We start from the raw sequence: 27,497 nt of genomic DNA on the forward strand, positions 1-27,497 counted from the left end.
TTCATTGGCTCTCTGTTTATTAAAGTGCTCTGGAAAAATAGCAGAATTCATTTCAGAAACAATATTTACAAAACGTACCATTACAAAAGAGTTATAGGACCACAGAGCTGTAGAAGTCTACAAAACAAAGTGAGAAGCACTTGAAGATGAGACTTGACATAGAAAGCATCATAGGAATAAGGTCCTTCATCCAAAAGGAACTATAAAGTTATCACATTGGGGAAGCTTAAATGATTTCAGTGTAAAAATCTTGGTTCTTTCGTTATCTATCGGCTGGTTTGTAAGGCAAAGTCCACGACTGCCATTACTTCAGTAGAGGATACACTGTACTCACTGAAAAACAAAGTATAGTAGCAAATAAAGACAAACACATTTCTTTCAAATGTTTGCTCTTATAAAACGATATCCCCTAACAACTGAAGGGACTGTCATTCAATCTTGATGAACATACTCCACTCCAAACTCAATTGTTAGTGGAAATTAATATTTTTCTACTTTAAGAGAATAGATTGTGAAACTAACCTGCACTGAAGCCTTAAGACAATATCAATATAGAAAAAGTACCAAAGATAATTATATTTCAGCAAAGATACAGTGCAAACTGGTTAATAAACATATAGGCTATATAAAAAACATCTTATTGAAGCATCATAAATGAGAAAATAAAGGAATGATTGATTGACTAGTTAGAGTAAGCTGGTCCTCTTGCAGTGGTGCACTGGTATCCAGAGCGTAAACCACTTTTTCTATTGGGGGAAATGTCACTTGCCCATCGAACAAGTACATTAAACACGCAAATTCATTAAGAATTAAATTCATATAAACTATAATTAGTTGTCTCTAAAATGAACATCTGATAGTTAAAGATTATATTATAATTCCTTGATAAAATGTTATATGAAAAACATGTCAATTTTATCACCCCCCGAAAAGCCAATTAGGAAAGAAGAAAAACCCCCAAACCATCATATCATATTTTATTATATTATCAAGTCGATATTTCAGAGCTGGTCCGTCAGAGGGGGTGAGAATTATTCTCATTTGGTAAGTTAGGCCAACACCTACAACTGGTATATGAATGCCTTCAATCTCTCATCATACTGCAATAAGTCTGACACCATAGGTCAGGGGCGGACAACCCTGGTCCTGGAGTACAACCCTGGTCCTGGAGTACCACAGGCACAGCAGGGTTTAGGTCCATCCAGGCACCACACCAGACTCATCACCTCGCCAACTGAGCTAATTATTCAATATCATTGATGGGCTAAATTCCGTCTCTCTGTCCTCCCAAGTCTAAAGCAAATATAAATAGGTTAACCATAACAACCTGCGGTATCCACGGCACTCTGGGACCAGGGAGGCCTACCCTGCCTTGGGTGGTAAAACCCTGTTGTGAACAACGAAATTACCTTGAAATTAATGACATAGTAGATCTATGGCTTTACAGTGAAAGGCAATGAATACAATCAAGTTGTGGTCTCATCTCACCTGGAATGGACTTTAGTTCTTAACGTTTGTTCCATACTGTTCGGGCATTTTACATGGTCAGACACTACAACGTTGTTGTAGACAGAGTAGTTAACGTAAGATGAACATAAGCTTCTCAAATGGCTTGCACTGCAGACAAACTGCAGAGAGAGGAATACTGAAGATATGATTATGCTACACTTGCACTAAGCTGTAAATACGATTAAGAAAATTAAAGTTATGTAAACCTTAATAAGCAATTATCTATGTAATAGTTACAAGTTGAAGGCACAATCTACACATTTAGTTCATTATTGCAGAGTAGACGCAATTATTCTGCTTTTCCTGAAGTAGTAGTAATAATAACACCTACTTTTCTGTTAGGGATTGTATAAAAAACAAATACATTTAATTCCTTATCCCCATTATCTCCAAGAACATTGGTTCTTGATGAACAACCCCACTGACAATAGTCACGACATCTGTTTTCTATGTTGAGGAGCTTGGCAGCCCTTTAGCATTCACGTCGCTCAAGCTAAACAAAACAACGTCCATGGTTTAAGAGGAGCCGAGGTTTGTCCCTGATAGCCTGTAGACGCCACGAAACAATAGACAAAGTGCTAAAACAGACCACATATCTCATGGCCCAACTTTAACAATCATTATCAGGAGGATGATATCATGGTTTTGATCCCTAGCTCAGTATTACTTTGTCTCATGTCTGACTGAAAACAATCCAGGTTTAAGTTAACCCGTGAGACTGTTTGTTGGCATAAAAAGGCAATTTCGACAATCTTTTTCAAAGGGCGTGAAATTCTTAACAGTAAGGGATGATTCATTCTAGAACCAAAACAAAATAATGCAAACCATCTCTGGAGGATATTAGTTGCAAATTTACCTGATGGAATCCAACTGAAGTCAATGGGTGCATTCCAGATATAGGATATCAAAATATCATGTTGACGTCGTATCCTAGTATGTTAAAACACTTGTCCAGGTATTATAAAGATCAGATTTCATCAGTGAACTGTGCAGAATCTGTATATCTGGAACGCACCCAAAGGGTCAACATAGCGTCACCGGGTGGCGAGTTTGTTGGCCTCAGAATTCTTCCTCCTCTGAGCTGAGGTAGTTCTGCTTCTTCCTCACATTCCAGTGTAAACATTGACTCAGGCTCTCAAACCAGTCGTTCACGGGGTCCCGGAAACAGATGGAGGGAACAGGGAAGCAGGAAGTAGTGATGGTAATGCTGGAGATGAGACAATAGGGAGATAAAGAGCAAAGACCGTCAAGTCGCAAGTCTTGAGTGGGAGGCATGCCAGGTATTCACAATCATCCAAAGAATTACTTGAAAATGACAGACTGACGCTGTTACTAGTAAATCAATGACATGGGCTGCAAGCATTTCAGCAACAAGGAATAATTCTCTCTGCCCACATAAAGGAAAACCTGTACTGAACAACATGTGACATGACCTTCTTGGCTTGAGTCCATGAAACGGGTCAATATAATTACATAACTGTGTGTATTCAGGCGACTTGCGGAAGTGTGTCAGGCCATCTTCCATGTTCATCAGCATTTGATGTTCGGTGGTGATTTAATTAAGGGGAGGTTGCAGTGATTGAGGGGTCAAAAGGTTGCCCACCTGTCTCCATGGCAGATCTCTTGTCTCTTCCTCCCGTCAAACGACACCCAGGCCGTATTTCTGGCGTCACGTGACAGCATGATCTGAGCGTGACAAACGGAGCAGAAGAACGACCAGTCAAAGACAACAAAAAGTCTTCAGCAGAAAATGCTCTGTTAAAGTGTGTGCGTATTACAAGCAATTCCCATCACCGGTGACAACTGAAGGGTACGCATTGTGCTAGCCGTGTGTCAGACTGATCATTTCTTACCGGTAATTGCCTGTGTTGTCTTACGCAAATGTGTTCTGGAGAGGAGTAGTAAATGCTAATGGATTGTGGAGAGGAGTGGTAAATAGATCATGTCTATGTTGAATGTGTGTGTATGAATTTGTGTGAATGTACAGTACCAGTCAAAAGTTTGGACACCTACTCATTCAAGGGTTTTTATTTTTACCATTTTCTACATTGTAGAATAATAGTGAAAACATCATAACTATCCTCGACGATGTCATCTACAAAATAGCTTCCAACACTCTACTCAGCAAACTGGATGCAGTCTATCACAGTGCCATCCTTTTTGTTACCAAATCACCTTATACCACCCACCACTGCGACCTGTATGCTCTAGTCGGCTGGCCCTTGCTACATATTCGTCGCCAGACCCACTGGCTCCAGGTCATCTATAAGTCTATGCTAGATAAAGCTCTGCCTCATCTCAGTTCACGATAACAACACCCACCCGTAGCACACGTTCCAGCAGGTATATCTCACTGATAATCCCCAAAGCCAACACCTCATGTGGCTGCCTTTCCTTCCAGTTCTCTGCTGCCAGTGACGAACGAATTGCAAAAAAAAAAAAAAAAAAAAAAAAAAAATCACTTAAGTTGGAGACTTATTTCCCTCACCAACTTTAAACATCAACTATCTGAGCAGCTAACCGATCACTGCAGCTGTACATAGTCCATCTGTAAATAGCCCACCCAATCTACCTTCCTCATCCCCATACTGTTTTTATTTGATTTACTTTTCTGCTCTTTTGCACACCATCATCTGCTCATTTATCACTCCAGTGTTAATCTGCTAAATTTTAACTATTCGCTCCTATGGCCTATTTATTGCCTACCTCCTCATGCCTTTTGCACACACTGTATATAGACTTTCTTTTTTCTACTGTGTCATTGATTTGTTTGTGTTATTGACTTGTTTATTGTTTACTCCATGTGTAACTCTGTTGTCTGTGTCACACTGCTTTGCTTTATCTTGGCCAGGTCGCAGTTGCAAATGAGAACTTGTTCTCAACTAGCCTACCTGGTTAAATAAAGGTGAAATAAAAAATAAAATAGAATATGGAATCATGTAGTAATCAAAAAAGTGTTCCATGAAAATATATTTTATATTTGATTCTTCAAAGTAGCCACCATTGCCTTGATGACAACGTCGCACACTTGGCATTCTCTCAACCAGCTTCATGAGCTAGTCACCTGGAATGCATTTCAATTAACGGGTGTGGCTTGTTAAAGTTCATTTGTGGAATTGCTTTCCTTCTGATTGGCTCAAATGCATTAAGTCGTGTTGTGACAAGGTAGGGGTTGTATACAGAAGATAGTATTTTACCAAATAGGGCTAAGTTCATATTATGGCAAGAACAGCTCAAATAAGCAAAGAAAAACAACAGTCCAATACTTTAAGACATGAAGGTCAGTCAATCCAGAAAATGTCAAGAACTTTAAAAGTTTATTCAAGTGCGGTCGCAAAAACCATCAAGCGCTATGATGAAAACAGCTCTCATGAGGACCTCCACAGGAAAGGAAGCCCCAGAGTTACCTCTGCAGAGGATAAGTTCATTGGAGTCATCAGCCTCAGAAATTGCAGGCCAAATAAATGCTTCAGAGTTCAAATAACAGACACATCTCAACATCCACTGCTCAGAAGAGACTGCATGAATCAGGCCTTCATGGTCGAATTGCTGCAAAGAAACCACTACTAAATGACACCAATAAGAAGGAGACTTGTTTCTTGGCCCAAGCACGAGCAACAGACATTAGACCGGTGGAAATCTGTCCTTTGGTCTGATGATTCCAAATTTGAGATTTTTGGTTCTAAACGTGGTGTCTTTGTGAGACGCAGAGTAGGTGAACGGATGATCTCTGCATGTGTGGTTAGCACTGTGAAGCATTGAGGTGGTGGTGTGATGATGCTTTGCTGGTGACAGTCGGATTTCTTTAAAATTCAAGGCACACTTATCCAGCACAGCTACCACAGCATTCTGTAGCGATACGCCATCCCGACTATCATTTATTTTCAACAGGACAATGACCCAACACACCTCCAGGCGGTGTAAGGTCTATTTGACCAAGAAGGAGAGTGATGAGTGCTGCATCAGATGACTTGGCCTCCAAAATCCCCCGACCTCAACCCAATTGAGATGGTTTGGGATGAGTTGGACCACAGAGTGAAGGAAAAGCAGCCAACAAATGCTCAGCATATGCGGGAACGCCAAGACTGTTGGAAAAGCATTCCAGGTGAAGCTGGTTGAGAGAATGACAAGCGTGTGCAAAGCTGTCATCAAGGCAAAGGGGGGCTACTTTGAAGAATGTTAAATATATTTTGATTTGTTTAACACTTTGTCACTACATGATTTCTTAAGTGTTATTTAATAGTTGATGTCTTCACAATTATTTTACAATAAAGAAAACAGTAAAAATACACTTTTGACTGGTTCTGTATGTGTGTGTGTTTACCTTGAGTTCCACCCCAGCAGGCACTACGATGGGTCTGAAGGACAATGAGTGGGGGCAGATGGGAGTGATCATGATGGCCGGCACGTTGGGGTGGATCATGGAGGCTCCGGCTGCCACCGCGTACGCCGTGCTGCCCGTGGGAGTGGACACTATCACACCTGAGACAACACACAGACACTACTTTGAGCACAACCCCAAAAACACTCAAGTGACACATGCCTACAAACACCAACAAGCTGAAAGCATTTCCAAAACTCAGTAAACCATTACCGAAGACAAGGGAAATACATCAGACCCTGAGAGGATTCCAGAGAGGGAATTACGAGGCAGTGGTGAAGGACAGATGGGAGAGTTTGGTCTATGCTCTACTAACAAGGCGAGCTGCAGTCCAACAGTCTGCAGCACAAATAGACCATCAGTACCACTGGTGCTTGTTTGCACTCTGGGCTTGTACACAGGCAGTAAGCAGTAGCAAACAGTATGACGACCAGTTACAGCATCTAAACTCTAAAACTTAAAATCAGAGCTGCATGAACAATAAAAGTGTATTATATTAGTGAAACATCTAAGTGGGAAATAAAAGTGAAGCAGCCAAAACAGATGGAGTGTAATCCTTTAAACCAGTAGCAGCAGGTTGAGGAGTTTACTACTCACCGTCTCCCTGTACCGTGGTGATGAGGTGTCCGTCTAGGAAGAGGTCCACGTTGGAAAGGTAGGACGACGGGCCTCTGTCCACCACCACCTCATTTAGCACCTGTTGGACCAAAACACCCAGAGCCATGTTAACCAGAGATACTGCACTAGCCAAGTTGTTAGTCACTTTGGGAACCCTTTTTGAACACAGCCATATGTTATGGCTTGTCAAAGTCCACTCAGTAGGAAGTATGATGACACAACTCAAACATCCCACGCAGCTCACGTACATTAACTCCATGGTGTGATAGGCCAAAATGGAAGCAAATAGCGTGGATTGTTAGAACCTTCAGAAAAACAGGGAAACCAATCCTTGTGAAGGATTACATCAAACATATAAGGAGGAATTGAAACAAGCCCTGAATGATTGCTGCCACCCTACACACCCCAGAAAAGGTGGTACATTTCAAACTTCCTGATGTTGTATCACCCCACTGGGATCTTTGGTCAGGCCTGTGGCAGTGGGAATATTACCAGAGGAAACACCTCATGTCCGCTACATGCACCTGATGACTGCATGTTTGTTCAACACGTCGCAACAATAGGTTAACACCCAGTGACCACACAGTAAAGACAATAAGCATGAGATGTGCCAAGTCATCATGATGCTAGCAACCTATTGTGGTACGAACCATAATACTAGGATGACATAACCAGCCAGGTGTATGGTGTAGAGCTCACCTGGTACTGCATGGATTTGCGGCAGCCCTCACTGTCACCGTTCGTCATAATGATGCCCTTCTTCACCACTCTCACCCGCAGGCGACTGCGCAGGATGATGGCGGTGTTACCTGCTCAGCAGAAACACACCCCAAAAGAGAAACACACACACGTTAAACCAAAAGGAGCACAAAGAGGTTAACCTAGCTGCTAGAAATGAGAGCATGGCTCCTGTTATTGAAATTAGATAAGGCAGAGGCTAAAGGAACACACAACGTACCCTCAATGATTTGGGTGACCTGAGACTGGTATGTGTCAAATTTGAAAGGTGTGAGGAAGCCCAGAGAACCCAGGTGGAAGGCCATAACAGGTGGAACGCTCTCCTGAAAACACAGGAGCATACGCACGCTATGGAATAAGCTAAATTGATACAAATCAATACACAACCAAGTTGCAGAATTATTTTTGTACAATTCACACAGAGCACACTCAAAAATGTATAAATCAATGTGTTTACTATACCACAAGATGTTAATATTGTAAATGTATACCTGGAAGAGTGACGATGCGTAAAGTAAGGTCCCATCTCCACCAAGACAAATGATGAAATCCACTCGATTGGAAATGTCATCGAGATCTGAACAGTGCATACAAACACATTAGGATCATGTCCATAAGAGAAAGCAATACTACTTAAAGTTAGAGTTCCATAGACAATCCTGACACTACATCACTAGCTAGAGTCACACAGATCAATCAATAAGGATTGTATTCACTAGGCACCAAATGGAAGAAAACAAACTAAAATAGGGAGGAACTAGGGAAAGGGCATACTTAGTCAGTTGGACAGCTGAATGCATTCAACCGAAATGTGTCTTCCGCATTTAACCCAACCCCTCTGAATCAGAGGTGCGGGGGGGCTGCCTTAAATCAACATCCAGATTTTTCCACCTTGCCAGCTCAGGGATTCGAACCAGCGACCTTTTGGTTACTGGCCCACTCTTAACCGCTAGGCTGCTTGCCGCCCCTAAACCTCTCCCATAAGATAATGCATAGTCGTTTTCTGATGTAAATAAAAGTGCTACGGTGTGCACTAATCAATACAACCCAGTCCTCTGATGGCTAGTGGTCTCCTCACCTTCTCTGAAGGTACAGAACTTCTGGATGACGGCCCCAAAGCTCTCATCGCCTGCAATGGCTGTGTCCGCCAGGACCTTGCTCTCCACATAAACAATCAAGTTTTTCTGCTAGAACAACGCACAAGTATAAACATATGCATTAGCAACATGCACATGTAATTACCCTTTAGAAGACGAACGGGATATTCGACAGGATATTCCGACTCTACAGTTTACAAGCAGCTTTCCTTTCTAATGGGGTAAAAAAAAAATGTGTACAAATTCTCAGTCACTGAAACCTCTTCATTGCAGACTTTAATGAAACGGAAGTAATATACCACACAGGCCGCTAAGGTGCAGGAAGCTCTAATATGAGACTAGATGGACTCAGCAAAAAAAAGGTGCAAATGTCCTACCTCTGTGAGAAAAACACACAGCTCTTTGAAAGGCTGCAGTAGACTGGCATCCTGGATCTTCTTGACGACAAGGACACTTTTGGGAGGCTTGTTCCACGTCAGCCTCTGACTGGCTGGGTCCTGAATGTGCCTGGATGGCGAGAACGACCAGATTTAAATCAATACCTTTTCAAAATATTTGACTGGACAATTTAATCACTCATCATTTGATCAAAGGTATTGCAGCAATAAAGAGAAACATTGAAATGTTGTTCCTTAATAGAGACATGCATGACTCATTACCCCAATCGGGCTTTCCAAAATGATACCATTTTGGTGGAGCACAATTTGTAAACATACAGCTAAGAGCAATAGTTGACAAGTCATTGCTCACCTTGACATCTTGAGGTACAGTATGTAAATAAATAGTTTACAAATTAGTAATTATATCATGGTTGCTCACTACTGTAACCTGTAAGCGTTGTGGCAGTGGAACATTTCTGGTTTGGGCACGGTGAGCTCTCAATAGCCATGTTTTGAGCTCTTGTTGGCTCAGTGTTACTTCATACGGTTTGTGTTTGCCCAGTTGGATAAGAGGCAAGGCTGCTTAACACCTATCCTATTATTGGCCAGGGCTTAGTTTAGCAACATCAGAGTTCAAAAGAGTCAAGACAGGGACCAGTACATTTACATACTCATCACAGGGACCTCGCGTTCCAACCAAGGTGCAGGAATAACACCCTGATTAAGGGTACAGATTGTAAATGCTTTGGTGTCATAATTCTAGGGCTGGAAATTGCCAGGGCCCTCACGATACAATATTATCACAATACTAAGGTGCTGATACAATATATATTGTTATACGATGGTCCAAACATATTGTGCACCATATGTCTGCTGCAGAGACAAGAGAGCCATGAAAACGAGTTTTGATCAGTCATGGAAATAAGTGCTGAAAACAAATTGGCTCCCTATTTAAAAAATAAAATGGAGAACAAGCTATGAAGGAAAAATACTGGAGTTTGAGCAGGTACAGACAACAAGCTAAAAAATAATTTTGCGATAGTCAAAATGATTCCCCATCACTACATAATAAGGAAGTATTTTTCTTGTCAACTTCCACTGCTGTATTTGTTTCATATTTCCAAAGTCATGTACATTTTTGAAGGTTTACAGATACTTAAATACTTTATCAATTGTTACGCGGTAGAACTTGCACTTGCCATTTTTTCAAAGTAAGGCTACTTGTAATTTATCATTACACTTGCCTGTGATTGGCTTTATCAGTCATTGTAGACTTTATGAGCTGGTTAGACATTACCTTAAGTGAAAACTCAAATGGCCAATTCAAACAAAAACCCAAACTAATCCACAAGTAGCCTAACTTAGGGAAAACCATAGTTAGGCCAAAGATGTTTTTATAACTAAGCCAAGATAGACCACAGCCTGTTGTTTCCAATGGGAACAAATTAGTCAGTGTGCAGAACAAACAAGGAGGTGGACGAGCTAGCGAGATCCTATTGGCCCGTTCTAGCATGCAACTGCATATTTCTGTTAGGGAATGACTACTCTGATGCGTGTGTGATACAACTCAACTCACCTTTCCACTCCAAAAGAACACCATTTTTTTTTTTTAAATTTGGCAAAGGGTAAAGTCTACAAAAAAAACTTAGTCCACTCTGCTCATAACAGATTCTAGCTTTGGGAACAGAAAACTGTATTAAGATAAAATGTTTAAGTTGATGAGAAAACATGCAGAAGGTTGGCCAAAATCCATCTCCTTCCATCTTCAACCACTGGGCTTCCTCTCACTACCATATTTGGTAGTGAGTGAAAACGCCAAGCGGATGCTTCACATTTACACAGCCAGTGAATTGTCATTTTTCTGTGGTAAGGCAGTCTGTTGACCTTGTGCAAGATCAAAAAGTGTTCTTTTGAGATAAATGTTTCACATAGAAAATGTGTTAAAACAAAACTTACTGCCAACAATAGAAGACAATGCAGGTTAAAAATTCAGTCAAACATTACTGGCACCACCATGTTCCTGTTGAGAAACGCTGTCAGCAGACAGAGAGGAACGAGAATATTCTTACCATTTCCACACTTTGTTGTCGCTGTTCTCCAGAGCTTGCTGTTGCACACACTGGTTGAATTTCATGTCTGCCTGCATGTGATGAGGCTTCTTCTAGCAGAGATGAGTGGAAGGCACTAACTGCCAGGTTTTGCCTTGCTACCTGCTCTTCAGTCTACCGATTCCACAATCTAAAGCAAAACAATTCATTCTGCTCTGTAGTCTTCCCATGAGCCGTCTTCAATCTCTCCCCCTCATCAAAACACCAGGAAAGCCAAACTAGTCACTAATTCTTCTTGAATTGCTGTCCACACAACAACATCTAAAAGTTAAATCTCTATTCTGCCAGTCATCCAAACCGCTCACTCATCTTAAGACAGACCTGAAAGATGACATCACCACAAGTAACGCCCACAACCACTACAGACCTGCCCCTTTAAGGGAAACTACCCGCTCATTGGCTAGCTGTGTTATGATATAGAACAATGTTCAAGTGGATTTTCCCCAGGTAGGCCAACCTAAAAGGTTTCCTAGGGCGTATGCAGTAAGAGCTAAATACTTTCAACTACCACATACTGCTATGTAAAAATAAAAATAAATCAATTTAAGCATTGTATTCAAATATACATTTTAGAAGAGTTAAAAATTGTAAACAAATATTTGGTTAAATAAAAGAAAAAAAGAGCCATCCTAAAACAAGTGCCTGTCAATGACTGCTCTTCGTCATACCAGATATATTAAGGGTGTGGATTCTCTCTATAGTCCATCACTACACAGTCCCCAGTGTCTCTGTCAGTCTCTCTTACACACACAAAGAAAAATGCCCTTCCTATTAGGGTTGGGTAGTTTAAATGGACACACCCACCCAGACAAGGAAATGGCTTACCAGGGAAAAGTTATAAAGGTGTTCTTGCTTATAGCATTGAGTCATGAACAGACTAATTCATCCTCGACCCACCAACGTCTTCTGAACTTCATGCCATTTTAAAAATGTAATTTCTCTGCCATTTTTTAAGTCATATCTCCCCCCAGTCCTGGACTTTTCCTAAATAAGTCTATTTAACACACTGACATTGTAAGAATTTCGATAACAAACAGAATGTGTTAAGCATTTTTAGGAGGACGTCAGTTGTCTGCCCAGCTGATAATGGCCCATCGAAACTAAACCTAAACAAATTTCACACATGTAATAACAGATGTTATCTATAGACAAGATTACCGTAATAAGTCTGAGGGGTGACAATCAATTGTCAAATAGTGAATGAAGAGACCACACACACACGTTCACCTCTCCAAGAGAAATCCCCTCTTCATTCCCAGTCATGGATAAAGAACCAATTAACACTAGAATAGCCAGGCCTAAACGAGTTCAATAGCCACACCCTTGGAGCATCTTATGATTCAATTTAAATATAGGCCTACACCATCATAAAGTAAGAAACATTATTATGCTAATAAAATGTATTTCAAAATAACAGAATAGCATATTGAGTTTAATCAACATGTAGAATCGCCGGGAAATGAATAGAAAATGCAGGCCGATGTTCTGTGGTCAGAGGAGAAAGAATGACCACACGCGCACGGTTGATGTTCATGTTTGTATGTCTTCCCTCTAAAGCACACTATCAACCTACACTGCTACTCAGTTATGTATTTATCAAGGAGTACTGGTAGGCAGTGGTGTAAAGTACTTAAGTAAAACTACTACTTAAGTAGTTTTTTGGGGGGTATCTGTACTTCATTTATATTTTTTACTACATTCCTAAAGAAAATATTGTACTTTTTACGCCATACATTTTCCACGACAACTCAAAGTACTAGTTACACCTTGAATGCTTAGCAAGACAAGAAACTGAAATTGATGTACTTATCAAGAGAACACATGGTCATCCCTACTGCCTATGGTCTGGCGGACAAACTAAACACAAATGCATCTTTTGTAAATAATGTCTGAGTGTTGGTGTGCCCCTGGCTATAAGTAAAAATAATAAAATGATGAAGTCTGGTTCGCTTAATATATGGAATTTGAAATGTATACTTTTACTTTTGATACTTAAGTAAATGTAAAACCAAATCCTTTTAGACTTTTACTCAAGTAATATTTTACTTGGTGACTGATCTTTTTAATAGAAAGTTACTCAAGTAAAATTATACTTTTACTCAAGTATGACAATTGAGTACTTTTCCCAACACTGCTGATAGGCAGGCTGTAACAGTTTTATAGGCTCTCTCTGCTACTTATAGCCAGCCCAGAGGCTTGCACCTGAGGATGCTGATCCAATCTAATTCTATTTGTCACATGCGACAAATACAACAGGTGTAGACTATCTTGAAACGCTTACTTACGAGCCTTCTCCCAACAATGCAGAGTTAAGAACATTTAGACAAATTTGCTACAAAATAAATAAATAGTAACAATAAAATAACAATAATGAGACGAAATACAAAGAGTACCGGTACCTAGTCAATGTGAAGTGGTATGAGGTAGTTGAGGTAATATGTAGATGTAGGTAGGGGTAAAAGTGACTAGGCAATCAGGATAGATAAACAGTGCAGCAGCATGGTACGTAAAGAGTGTGAAAGTGTATACATGTAAGTGTGTGGAGTCAATATGCATGTGTGTGTGAACGTACGTAGTCACAATTCATCCATTATTGCTGCTTAAAGCAGACAGTATAATAACCAGGTTACATGATGGCCCGAGTCAAGGGCCAAGGAAGGCTCTGGCCAATCTAAGGGGCAGCCAAACTGCTTTGGTAAGAGTCTTTCATGAGCTGTATGCAGACTATCCCATAATGTGTGATCTTGGCCTGTATCCACAAAGCACCTGAGAGTTGAAAACCAGTCGTAAGTGCTGAGAATAGAGATATTTTAATTATACTCTTATGGGTAAAAATAAAAACTAAGCCTGAAGTCTATTCGGCAGATATTGAGGAGCCCTCATGAGCTGTCCATTAAGAGTTACCAGCAGAATTCTTGATTATCGATAAGGCAGTAAGTGAGCGTTTCTCACACCATACAGGCAATTGATTTGGAATAATATCTGTATATTTCTGTATGATCAATCCATAAAAGGAAATATCTATGTGACCCCAAACTTTGTAACAGTAGTGTACATGCAACATAATATCCCGCACTTTTGACAATGATTTGAAGGCATATTTCACATGATATACCGTCAAGTCACACTTGTGTTTCGATTTAATTAAACTACAACATGTATCACTATTTCATGTTGCCCCTTTGGAACGCAAAATCACAAAATCTACAGCCGGCGATGATCCTCGCGATTGGTTATTCCCCATAATTTGCAACGATGTCAGAGCATAATAACATTTTCCACAATCTCAAATTGTCTTGTTCACCAGCTGAGAAACTTTAACGAATAGATTTTTACTCCGAGTGTCTTAAAGGCCCAGTCAAAAAAGTAGTCAAAAAAGTAAATTGTCCTGTTTTACAATACATGACCAAAAGTAAGTGGACACTTGCTCGTCGAACATCTCATTCCAAAATCACAAGCATTAATATGGAGTTGCACCCCCCTTTGCTGCTATAACAGCCTCCACTCTTCTGATAAGGCTTTCCCACTAGATGTTGGAATGGAGGCAAGTCCCCACAGCAGCCACAAGAGCATTAGTGAGGTCAGGGGCGATTCGGCCTGGCTTGCAGTCGACTTTCCAGTTCATCTCAAAGGTGTTCGATGGAGTTGAGGTCAGGGCTCTGTGCAGGTTAGTCAAGATCTTCTACACCGATCTTGACAAAATATTTTGCATGAACCTTGCATGGAACTTGGTAGTGAGTGTTGCAACCGAGGACAAACTATTTTTAGCACTGCTTCAGCACAGTAGTCCCATTCTTTGAGCCTGTGTGGCCTACCACGTTGCAGCAGAGATGTCTAGGTGCAACAACATTTCCAATTCACAATAACAGCACTTACAGTTGAACAGGGAAGCTCTAACAGGGCAGAAATTTGACGAACTGACTTGTTGGAAAGGTATAGGATGCCCCGTTGAAAGTCACTGAGCTCTTCAGTAAGGCCATTCTACTGTCAAAATGTTTGTCTATGGGGATTGTATGGCTGGGTGCTCAATTTTAGACATCGATCAGCAAAGGGTATGGCTGAAATAGCCGAATCCACTAATTTGAAAGGTTGTCCACATACTTCGGTATACAGTGCCTTCAGAAAAGTATTCCGACCCCTTGATTTTCCACATTGCTGAGGATTTGTTTTATTTAATTCATTTTAGAATAAGGCTGTAACGTAGCAATCTACACACAATACCCAATAATGACAAAGCAAAAACATGTTTAGAAATCTTTGCAAATGTAAAAAAAAAAAACTCTGACCCTGTGCTATGAGACTCGAAATTAAGCTCAAGTGCATCCTGTATCCATTGATCATACTTGAGATGTTATTACAACTTGATAGGAGTCCACTTGTGGCTAATTCAACTGATTGGGCATAATTTGGAAAGGCACACCTGTCTATATAAAGATCAGTTGACAGTGCATGTCAGAGCAAAAACCAAGCCATGAGGTCGAAGGAAATGTCCGTAGAGCGCCGAGACAGGATTGTGTCAAGGCATAGATCTGGGGAAGGGTATTCAAAACCTTTCCGCAGCATTGAAGGTCCCCAAGAACACAGTGGCTTCCATCATTCTTAAATGGAATACGTTTGGAACCACCAAGACTCTTCCTAGAGCTGGCCGACCGGCCAAACTGAGCAATAGGGGGAGAAAGTCCTTGGTCAGGGAGGTGACAAAGAACCCGATGGTCACACCAACACAGCTCCTCTGTGGAGATTGGAGAACCTTCCAGAATGACAGCCATCTCTGCAGCACTCCACCAATCAGGCCTTTATGGTAGTGGCTAGACTGAAGCCACCCCTCGTTAAAAAGGCACATGACAGCCAGCTTACAGTTTGCCAAAAGGCACCTAAAGACTGACCATGAGAAACCAGATTCTCTGGTCTGATGAAACCAAGATTTACCCCTTTGGCCTGAATGCCACACGTCACATCTGGGGGGAACCTGGCACCATCCTTACGGTGAAGCATGGTGGTGGCAGAATCATGCGGTCGGGATGTTTTTCAGCGGCAGGGACTGCTAGACTAGTCAGGATCGAGGCAAAGATGAATGGAACAAAGTACAGAGATCCTTGTTGAAAACCTACTACAGAGCTCTCAGGACCTCATACTGGGGCAAAGGTTCACCTTCTAACAAGACAACAACCCTAAGCACACAGCCAAGACAACGCAGGAGTGGCTTCGGGACAAGTCTCTGAATATCCTTGAGTGACCCAGCCAGGGGAGGGACTTGAACCCGATCGAACATCTTAGAGACCTGAAAATAGCTGAATAGCGACGCTCCCCATTAAACCTGATAGAGCTTGAGAAGATCTGCAGTGAAGAACGGGAGAAACTCCCCAAATACAGGAGTGCCAAGCTTGTGGTGTTATAACCAGGAAGAGTCTAGGGTGTAATCACTGCCAAAGGTTCTTCAACAAATTACTGAGTAAGGGGCCTGAATACCTATGTAAATGTAATTTCAGTTTACTATTTTGTATAAAATAGCAAATTTCAAAAAACATTTTTGCTTTGTCATTATGGGGTATTGTGTGTCGCTTGAGGGGAAAACATGTATTTCATCCATTTTAGAATAAGGCTGTAACCTAACAAAAATGTGGAAAAAGTCAAGGGGTCTGAATACTTCACAAAGGTACTGTGTGTGTGTATATACAAATAAAAGTTGAAGTCAGAAGTTTACATACACCTTAGCCAAATACATTTAAACTCAGTTTCGCAATTCCTCACATTTAATCCTAGTAAAAATGTCATGTCTCAAGTCAGTTAGGATCACAACTTTATTTTAAGAACGTGAAATGTCAGAATAATAGTAGATAAAATGATTTTTTTATTTCAGCTTTTATTTCTTTCATCACATTCCCAGTGGGTCAGAAGTTTACATACACTCAATTAGTATTTGGTAGCATTGCCTTGAAATTGTTTAGCTTGGGTCAAATGTTTAGGGTAGCCTTCCACAAGTTTCCACAATAAGTTGGGTGAAATTTGGCCCATTCCTCCTGACAGAGCTGGTGTAACTGAGTCAGGTTTGTAGGCCTCCTTGCTCACACACGCTTTTTCAGTTCTGCCCACAAATTTTCTATAGGATTGAGGTCAAGGCTTTGTGATGGCCAATCCAATACCTTGACTTTGTTGTCCTGAATACATTTTGCCATAACTTTGGAAGTATGCTTGGGGTCATTGTCCATTTGGAAGACCCATTTGCGACCAAGCTTTAACTTCCCCCTATTTCCTCTAAACAGAACGACAGTCATTATGGCCAAACAGTTCTATTTTTGCTTCATCAGACCATTGTGCAAAAAGTACTCTCTTTGTCCCCATGTGCAGTTTCAAACCGTAGTCTGGCTTTATGGCATTTTTTGAGCAGTGGCTTCTTCCTTGCTGAGCAGCCTTTCAGGTTGTCGATATATGACTTGTTTTACTGTGGATATAGATACTTCTGTACCCGTTTCCTCCAGCATCATCACAAGGTCCTTTGCTGTTGTTATGGGATTGATTTGCACTTTTCGCACCAGGAGACAGAACAAATGCCTCTACTTCCTGAGCGGTATGACGGCTGCGTGGTCCCATGGTGTTTTACTTGCGTACTATTGTTTGTACAGATGAACGTGGTACCTTCAAGCGTTTGGAAATTGCTCCCAAGGATGAACCAGACCTGTGAAGGTCTACCCAAAAAAATTCTGATGTCTTGGCTGATTTTTGAATTTCCAATGATGTCAAGCAAAGAGGCACTGAGTTTGAAGGTAGGCCTTGAAATACATCCACATCCTCCAATTAACTCAAATGATGTAAATTAGCCAATCAGAAGCTTCTAAAGTCATAACATAATTTGCTGGAATTTTCCAAGCTGTTTAAGGCTCAGTCAACTTAGTTTATGTGAACTTCTGACCCACTGGAATTGTGATACAGAGAATGATAAGTGAAATAATCTGTCTAAACAATTGTTGGAAAAATTACTTGTGTCATGCACAAAGTAGAAGTCCTAACCGACTTGCCAGAACTATATTTTGTTAACAAGAAATTTGCGGAGTGGTTGAAAAATGAGTTAATGACTCCAACCTAAGTGTATGTAAACATCCGACTTCAACTATACACATACAAACACACCAAAAATAAACAGTTAAAGATTTTACAGCGTTAAAGTTCTAATCGGAATGGCCGATTAATTAAGGCAGATTTAAAGTTCATAACAATTGGAAATTGGTAACTTTGGACGCCGATTTTGACAATGGTTTTTTTTTTACACCTTTATTTCATCTTTATTTAACTAGGTAAGTCAGTTAATTAAGAACACATTCTTATTTTCAATGACGGCCCGGGAACGGTTGGTTAACTGCCTTGTTCAGGGGCAGAACGACAGATTTTTACCTTGTCAACTCAGGGATTCAAAATTGCAACCTTACGGTTAACTAGTCCAACACGAACCACCTGCCTCACGCGAATGAAGTAAGAAGTCAAGGTAAGTTGCTAGCTAGCATTAAACTTAATCATAATCACTAGTTATAACTACACATGGTTGATGATATTACTAGTTTATATTGCGTGTTCTGCGTTGCATATAATCAATGCAGTGCGCATTCGCAAAAAAGGACCGTCGTTGCTCCAACATGTACCTAACCATAAACACCAATGCCTTTCTTAAAATCAATACACAGAAGTATATTTTTAAACCTGCATATTTAGCAAAAATAAATCCAGGTTAGCAGGCAATATTAACCAGGTGAAATTGTCACTTCTCTTGCGTTCATTGCACGCAGTCAGGGTCAGCGAACTAATTTGCCAGAATTTTACGTAATTATGACTTAACATTGAAGGTTGTGCAATGTCACAGGAATATTTCGATTGATGGATGCCACCCATTAGATAAAATACGGAACGGTTCCGTATTTCACAGAAAGAATAAACGTCTTGTTTTCGAGATGATCGTTTCCGGATTCGACCATATTAATGACCGAAGGCTCGCATTTCTGTGTGTTATAATTAAGTCTATGATTTGATAGAGCAGTCTGACTCAGCGATGGTAGGCACCAGCAGGCTCATAAGCATTCATTTAAACAGCACTTTTGTGCGTTTTGCTGCAGCTCTGCTGTTTATGACTTCAAGCCTATCAACTCCCGAGATTAGGCTCGTGTAACCGATGTGAAAGGGCTAGCTAGTTAGCGGGGTGCGCGCTAATAGCGTTTCAAATGTCACTCGCTCTGAGACTTGAGTAGTTGTTCCCCTTGTTCTGCATGGGTAACGCTACTTCGAGGGTGGCTGTTGTCGTTGTGTTCCTGGTTAGAGCGAGGAGAGGTACGGAAGCTATACTGTTACACTGGCAACACTAAAGCGCCTATAAGAACATCCAATAGTCAAAGGTATATGAAATACAAATGGTATAGCGAGAAATAGTCCTGTAATTCATATAATAACTACAACCTGAAACATCTTACCTGGGAATATTGAAGACTCATGTTAAAAGGAACCACCAGCTTTCATATATTCTCATGTTCTGAGCAAGGAACTGAAACATAAGCTTTCTTAGATGGCACATATTGCACTTTTACTTTCTTCTCCAACACTTTGTTTTTGCATTATTTAAACCAAATTGAACATGTTTCATGATTTATTTGTATTATATTAAGTTAAAATAAGTGTTAATTCAGTATTGTTGTAATTATTATTACATACACATACATACATACATACATACATACATACACATTTTAAAAATCGTCCGATTAAATTGGCATCGGCTTTTGTCCTTCAATAATCGGTATCGGCGTTGAAAAATCATAATCGGTCGACCTCTGGTATCAGGACCTCGTCACAGTATCTCTGTGGATTCAAATTGCCATCGATAAAATGCAATTGTGTCCGTAGCTTATGCCTGCCCATAACCCGACCGCCACCATGGGGCACTCTGTTCACAATGTTGACATGAGCAAACCATTGGCTCAGACGACACCATACACGTGGTCTGTGCTTGAGGCCTGTTGAAAATACTGCCAAATTCTTTAAAACATTGGTGGCAGCTAATGGTTGAGAAATTAACAATCAATCCGGCAACAATTCTGGTGGACAATCCAACAGTCAGTACGCCAACTGCACACTCCCTCAAAGCTTGAGACATCTGTGGCATTGTGTTGTGTGAAAAAAGTACATTTTAGTGGATATTTATTGTCCCCTGCGCAAGGTGAACCTGTGTAATGATCATGCTGTTTAATCAGCTTATTGATAAGCCACACCTGTCAGGTGGATGGAATCTCTTGGCAAAGGAGGAAAGCTCACTAACAGGGATGTAAAACAAATTTCTGCACAGAATTGTAGAGAAATAAGCTTTTCGTGCGTATGGAACATTTCTGGGATGTTTTATTTCAGATCATGAACCATGGGACCAACACTTTACATGTTGTGTTTATATTTTTTGTTCAGTGTATATTTCCACACTATGAGGTTGGAATAATACTGTGAAATTGTGAAAACAATGATAAATGCCCTTTGTAACTTCTTGGCGCTACCCATCCCGTTAGCGGGATCATTTTCGTCAGCAACCGCTGAATAGCATCGCGCAACAGTCAAATAATATTACTAAAAAAAAATTCGTATTCATGAAATCACAAGTGCAATATTGCAAAACACAGCTTAGCCTTTTGTTAATCCACCTGTCTCAGATTTTGAAATTATGCTTTACAGCGAAAGCAATCCAAGCGTGTGTAAATTTATCGATAGCATAGCATAATATCATGTACACTTAGCATCAGGAAGCTTGGTCACGAAAATCAGAAAAGCAATCAAATTAATCGTTTACCTTTGATGACCTTCGGATGTTTTCACAGAGAGGTTTCAAAATAAGAGGCACTTCCTGATTGGATTTTCCTCAGGCTTTCGCCTGCAATATCAGTTCTGTTACACTCACAGACAATATTTTTACAGTTTTGGAAACGTTAGTGCTTTCTATCTTATTCTGACAATTATATGCATATTCTAGTTTCAGGGGCTGAGAAATAGGCAGGTTCAAATGGTTAAGTTTTTTTTAGACAAAAAACGAAAATACTGCCCCCTACAGGCAAAAGGTAAAGAGCTGTTTGAATATACATCTGTCCCTTCTTTGGACACTGTTAACTAACCTCCAAACGAGCTTCAATGTCATACAACACTCCTTCCGTGGCCTTCAACTGCTCTTAAACACTAGTAAAACCAAATGCATGCTTCTCAACCGTTCGCTGCCGGCAACCGACCACCCGCACGACTAGCATCACTACCCTGGACGGTTCTGACCTAGAATATGTGGACAACCACAAATACCTAGGTGTTTGGCTAGACTGTAAACTCTCCTTCCAGACTCATATCAAACATCTCCAATCCAAAATTAAATCTGGAATCGGCTTTCTATTTCGCAACAAAGCCTCCTTCACTCACGCCGCCAAACTTACCCTAGTAAAACTGACTATCCTACCGATCCTCGACTTCGGCGAGGTTATCTACAAAATAGCTTCCAATACTCTACTCAGCAAACTGGATGCAGTCTATCACAGTGCCATCCGTTTTGTTACCAAAGCCCCTTATACCACCCACAACTGCGACCTGTATGCTCTAGTCAGCTGGCCCTCGCTACATATTTGTCCCCAGAACCACTGGCTCCAGGTCATCTATAAGCTTTTTCTAGGTAAAGCTCCGCCTCATCTCAGCTAACGATAACACCCACACGTAGCACGCGCTCCAGCAGGTATATCTCACTGGTTATCCCCAAAGCCAACATCTCCTTTTGCCACCTTTCCTTTCAGTTCTCTGCTGCCAGTGACTGGAACGAATTGCAACAATCGCTGAAGATGGAGACTTACATTTCCCTCACTAACTTTAAACATCAGCTATCTGAGTAGCTAACCAATCACTACAGCTGTACATAGTCCATCTGGAAATAGCCCACCCAATCTACCTACCACATCCCCATAGTTTTTATTTACTTTTCTGCTCTTTTTCACACCAGTATTTCTACTTGCACATCATCATCTGCTCATTTATCACGTGTTAATCTGCTAAAATGTAATTAGTTCGCTACTATGGCCTATTTATTGCCTACCTCCTCACGCCATTTCACACACTGTATACAACGAGAGCATACAGGTCGTGGTGGGTAATATATGGGGCTTTGGTGACAGAACGGACGGCACCGTGATAGCAAATTGGATGCAGTCTGAGTGGAGTGTTGGAGGCAATTTTGTAAACGACATCGCCGAAGTCAAGGATCGGTAGGGGATGGGTAGGATTGTCTGTTTTACAAGGGTATGTTTGGCAGCATGATTGAAGGAGGCTTTGATGCGAAATAGGAAGCCGATTCTAGATTTGTTTTTGGATTGGAGATGCGTAATGTGAGTCTGGAAGGAGAGTTTACAGTCTAACCAGACACCTAGGTATTTATAGTTATCCACATATTTTAAGTCAGAACCAGAGTAATGATGCTAGTCGGGCGGGCGTGTGCAGGCAGCGATCGTTTGAAGAGCATGCATTTCGTTTTACTAGCATTTAAGAGAAGTTGGAGGCCACGGAAGGAGTGTTGTATGGCATTGAAGCTCATTTGGAGGTTTGTTAATTAACCATGTCAAAAGAAGGGCCAGATTTATATAGAAGCGGGCTAATCACTTCACCGGCTCTGTTCTGTCATAGATCCATCTTCAGCAAGGGAAAGCTGCAGAGTATAACCTTATCCATGTTATGTCGGTTGACAAACAAAGCCTAGCTTGACCCCAATGGAATGGAGAAGACTTTACTTACTGGATGCAGGTGAACATTCCATGTCTGACTGGTTCAGTGTAATTACAAATGAAAAAGGTGTCCACTTGAGTCCAAATACCATTTAGCAGTCATTCCCGACAATGGGGAGATTCAAACTATTTTGGCCCTCAGTGAAAGTGATCCAAGTTTCTTACATCAGGCAATTTATATTGAGTTATGGTTTGGATTCAATTATGTTATACATCATAAATACATCATACATCAGGAACTTGCGCCAATCAATAGCAGCAGACAAAAGCATGGCATGGTTCTGACTTCCTTCTAAGGCGACGTTAACAAAATGAGTTTTTCTTCAATAACTATTTAGCTGGAAGAGATTTCATCCAGAATATATAAAATATTGTTAATGAAATATCAAGTCAGGGTGGAGTGTAGTCAATTTTAGATTTTTATGGCTAATAATTGATTTAACTACTACTCGAAAAAGCATGCACAAAACAATTACACAATACATTCTAATTAACTGTGTGGAAAATAAGTGACTCTTCCCCCCCAAAAGTTGGTAAGAATCACAAGCACCATGTGTAATTTAAAAACATCCGTTGTTAGGGACTTACATGACTGCGTGTGGATTCTGCAGCATACATGCTTTCGGTCCAAAAGTGGTCACAGGACTTGGTCCATGTAGAGACTGATTTCTCCTGAAACATTTGAATGACAAAGAGAAACCGGTGATTAATTTTTATACTGATAACAACCTAAATGAAAATAATTTCAGTAGTCTGGTCTTTCTCAATTCAAACCCTTCTGGTTCCTCCCCTGTGTTTAGGTGAAAATAGCTACTTTAAAAAAAGGTCAGAAAGTAATAGCTATACACTACCAGGCAAAAGTTTTAGAACACCTACTCATTCAAGGGTTTCTTTATTTTTGACATTGTAGAATAGTGAAGACATCAAAACTATGAAATTGCACATATGGAATCATTTAGTACCCAAAAAAGTCCTAAACAAAAAGAGATTCTTCAAAGTAGCCCCCCTTTGCCTTGACAGCTTTGCACAGTCGCGGCATTCTCTAAACCAGCATCACCTGGAATGCTTTTCAGTCTTGGAGTTTTTAAAATTTTATATATTGATTATCCGAAACATACAATATACTTGCAGTGAAGCCGCTCAACAACTACATCATACCAGTCATCCAACAGACTCCCATTCAGAGCAACACACAAGCATCCAGGTTCAATGCCCTGCTCAAGGGGCGCGTTGACAGATCTCCCACCAGGCCAATTTTTTTTAACCCTAACCCCCCAACATCCCCCCACAGTTCCCCAATAGCTGTCCCTCAACCATTCAAGACCCCCCCCCCCCCCCAAGAAGAAAAAATAAGAATATCCATTCCCCACCCCCAAGAACCCCCAAATGCACCAACAACCAAGAGAATGAAATACAGAGAAAAAAGACAGAAGACAACAGCAAACAATGCAAAGAAAATGTATATATAAAACATTTAAAACAAAGGACATCAAGGACAACTAAAATCATAATAGCAATGCCAACTGTATATGTTTGTGTGCATGTCTGGCACTATTACATGCAGTGTGTTCTAATATGCATTTATTTGAATGAGAGTGTGTGTATTTGCAGGTGTACAAACACCTGCACGGCATCAGCCTCAGGCAAACCGGCATTAGCTGTAAAAACACTGCCCCTCAATGTCATTCAAACATAATAAAAATGGTTTTATTTTGACGTAATTTTTTACTTTAAATCTTTGATCATTCCATCTCCCGCACTGCAACTCCACTCCCACTTGTCTCCAAATCCACATCCTAACCCACCTCTCTCTGCTGGCCACCTTAAGATTTATACGCAACACATACCTTTCAACTATGCTATGATGTTTAACGTATTATTCCAATCTAATCGAATCCACAGATTGCGAGTTGAAGATAAATACTTTTACTAAGAATATTAGTAATTGACTGACCCGATCTCTCCAGATCTCCTAACAGTACAATTTCTAGGGTCATTTTTTTAAACCTGAGACCAGAAACAGGCTACCTGAGGGCAATACCAAAATAAATGGTCTATTGATTCTGTATCCTCACAAAAAAATCTGCAGAGCTTCGATGATTTTATGCCCCAAATATTCTACATTTTGTTGGCGGCAAGAACTCTGTAATAATTTTAGCTGAAAAAGCACAGTCTTGAATCTTGCGTTGTTTTATATATCAACTCATACACCCTGTATCATGGACTACGTACATCAAATCTCTTCCCAACTATTTTGCAATCTGTATGGCACAGTGGTCAACCAGCACATTTGAGTTGAGCCATAATAAACTCGGCAAAAAAGGAATGTCTTCTCATTGTCAACTGCGTTTATTTTCAACAAACTTAACATGTGTAAATATTTGTATGAATATAACAAGATTCAACACCTGAGACACAAACTGAACAAGTTCCACAGACATGTGACTAACAGAAATGGAATAATGTGTCCCTGAACAAAGGGGAGGGGGGTCAAAATCAAGTCAGTCAGTATCTGGTGTGGCCACCAGCTGCATTAAGTACTGCAGTGCATCTCCTCCTCATGGACTGCACCTGATTTTCCATTTCTTGCTGTGAGATGTTACCCCACTCTTCTACCAAGGCACCTGCAAGTTCCCGGACATTTCTGGGGGGAATGGCCCTAGCCCTCACACTCCGATCGAACAGGTCCACAAGGTGCTCAGTGGGATTGAGATCCGGGGTCTTCGCCGGCCATGGCAGAACACTGACATTCCTGTCTTGCAGGAAATCACACACATGAGCAGTATTGTGGCATAGGGTTCAAGTAAAAAGTTTGAATAAGTGAAGCTTTTATATTTAAACATTCTTGAAGGAGTTCCCACATATGCTGAGCACTTCTTGGCTGCTTTTCCTTCACTCTGTGGTCCAACTCATCCCAGAACATCTCAATTGGGTTGAGGTCCGGTGATTGTGGAGGCCAGGTCATCTGATGCAGCACTCCATTACTCTCCTTCTTAGTCAAATAGTCCTTACACAGCCTGGAGGTGTGTTGGGTAATTGTCCTGTTGAAAATTAATTATAGTCCCATTAAGCGCAAACCAGACGGGATGCTGGTTATGTGTGATGCTGGTTATGCTGGTTGTGTGCCTTGAATTCTAAATAAATCACAGATAAATCAGTATCACCAGCAAAGCACCCCCACACCATAACACCTCCTCCATGCTTTACGGTGGGAAATACACACGAGATGATCATCCGTTCAGACACACACACACCTCTCACAAAGACATGGAGGTTGAAACCAGAAATCTCAGTGTTCTTTAGTAGTGCTTTCTTCGTAGCAATTCGACCATGAAGGCCTGATTCATGCAGTCTCCTCTGAACAGTTGATGTTGAGATGTGTCTTTTACTTGAACTCTGAAGCATTTATTTGGGCTGCAATTTCTGAGGTTGGTAACTTATCCTCTGCAGCAGAGTTAACTCTGAGTCTTCCTTTCCTATGGGGGTCCTCATGATATCCAGTTTCATCCAGTGTCATCAAAGTTCTTGAAATGTTTGGTAGAACAGACCATCTCTTAAAGTAATGATGGGCAGTCGTTTCTCTTTGCTTATTTGAGCTGTTCTTGCCACAATATGGACTTGGTCTTTTACCAAATAGGGCTCTCCCTGTATACCCCCCCCCCACGTTGTCACAACACAACTGACTGGATCAAACTGGATCAAACGCATTAAGGCATTCCACAAATTAACTTAAGGCACACCTATCAATTGAAATGCATTCCAGGTGACTACCCCATGAAGCTGGTTGGGAGAATTCCAAGAGTGAGCAAAGCTGTCATTTAGACAAAGGGTGGCTATTTTTTATTTCATCTTTATTTAACCAGGTAGGCAAGTTGAGAACAAGTTCTCATTTACAACTGCTACCTGGCCAAGATAAAGCAAAGCAGTTCGACACATATAACAGAATTATACATGGAGTAAAACAAACGTACAGTCAATAATACAGTAGAAAAATAAGTCTATAAACAATGTGAGCAAATGAGGTGAGATAAGGGAGGTAAACGCAATAAATAGGCCATGGTGGTGAAGTAAATACAATATAGCAATTCAGACATGAATGGTAGATTTGAGTGTGCAAAGTAGAAACACTGGGGTGCAAAGGAGCAAAATAAATAAATACAGTGGGGGAAGAGGTAGTTGTTTGTGCTATGTACAGGTGCAGTGTATATGAAGAAGCTCAAATATTTTGATTTGTTGAACACTTTTTTGGTTACTACATCATTCTGTGTGCTACTTCATAGTTCATGTTATCACTATTATTCTGCAATGTAGAAAAGAAAAACTCTTGAATAAGTAGGTGAGTATGTGTTAACTTTTGAACGGTAGTGTAAGTGTGTTGAGACACCGCAGGATACCCTTTCAAAATAATTTATGAAACCTCAAATCATGAGAAGGCATACTAAGCCCTGGGTTTGTTAGTTTGTTATGAAACAATAAAGTACCCATCCTGCATAGGCTCGGCCTACATTTTCAACATCCCCTCATTTACAATGAGAGGTTGCAAAATAATTGCCACTAATTATTATATTTTGACAATTCTACTGCAATTTTCAGGAGACATTGGAAGCTATTAACATGTCTTCAGATACAGGTACGATTCATTTCTAGGGCTGGTAATACAAATTATTTTGGAAGGAAGTCAAATTAAATAGTATATTATGCAACACCCTCATCACCCATCTGAAATTTCTAAGCTTAACCAATTGAGAAATACTATTCATCTCAAACACTGATTAAAATGTAATGTCCAACCTGAGCTTTGGAAATACTGCAACAGCAAATAATGAAATAGGAACATAATAAATTAGGCTGCAACCAAAGAAACATTCAGTTTCATACACAGTGACCTGTTGTTATCTTCT

The 27,497-nt window shown here is 40.6% G+C and overlaps 1 protein-coding gene across 5 annotated transcripts in view; it reads right to left on the bottom strand.

Annotated features, from left to right (window-relative positions):
• nadka (NAD kinase a) overlaps positions 1 to 27,497 on the bottom strand; it is a 34,181-nt gene continuing 6,684 nt past the window's right edge. For 3 of the 5 annotated variants that reach the window (XM_064957062.1, XM_064957063.1, XM_064957066.1), the window contains 10 exons: positions 23,185 to 23,268; positions 8,721 to 8,850; positions 8,325 to 8,433; positions 7,738 to 7,823; positions 7,467 to 7,569; positions 7,208 to 7,317; positions 6,488 to 6,587; positions 5,834 to 5,991; positions 3,113 to 3,195; positions 1 to 2,716 (listed from right to left, as the gene is read on the bottom strand). In XM_064957062.1, coding sequence (XP_064813134.1) covers positions 2,569 to 2,716; positions 3,113 to 3,195; positions 5,834 to 5,991; positions 6,488 to 6,587; positions 7,208 to 7,317; positions 7,467 to 7,569; positions 7,738 to 7,823; positions 8,325 to 8,433; positions 8,721 to 8,850; positions 23,185 to 23,268 — 1,111 coding nt within the window. In that variant the 3' untranslated portion in view covers positions 1 to 2,568. Of the gene's footprint in view, positions 2,717 to 3,112; positions 3,196 to 5,833; positions 5,992 to 6,487; positions 6,588 to 7,207; positions 7,318 to 7,466; positions 7,570 to 7,737; positions 7,824 to 8,324; positions 8,434 to 8,720; positions 8,851 to 10,792; positions 14,980 to 23,184; positions 23,269 to 27,497 lie in introns of those variants that run through there. The other 2 variants (XM_064957064.1, XM_064957065.1) reach the window with 2 other exon arrangements.

This window comes from Oncorhynchus masou, chromosome 33 (assembly GCF_036934945.1).
Source record: "Oncorhynchus masou masou isolate Uvic2021 chromosome 33, UVic_Omas_1.1, whole genome shotgun sequence".
NCBI classification, from domain to species: Eukaryota; Metazoa; Chordata; class Actinopteri; order Salmoniformes; family Salmonidae; genus Oncorhynchus; species Oncorhynchus masou.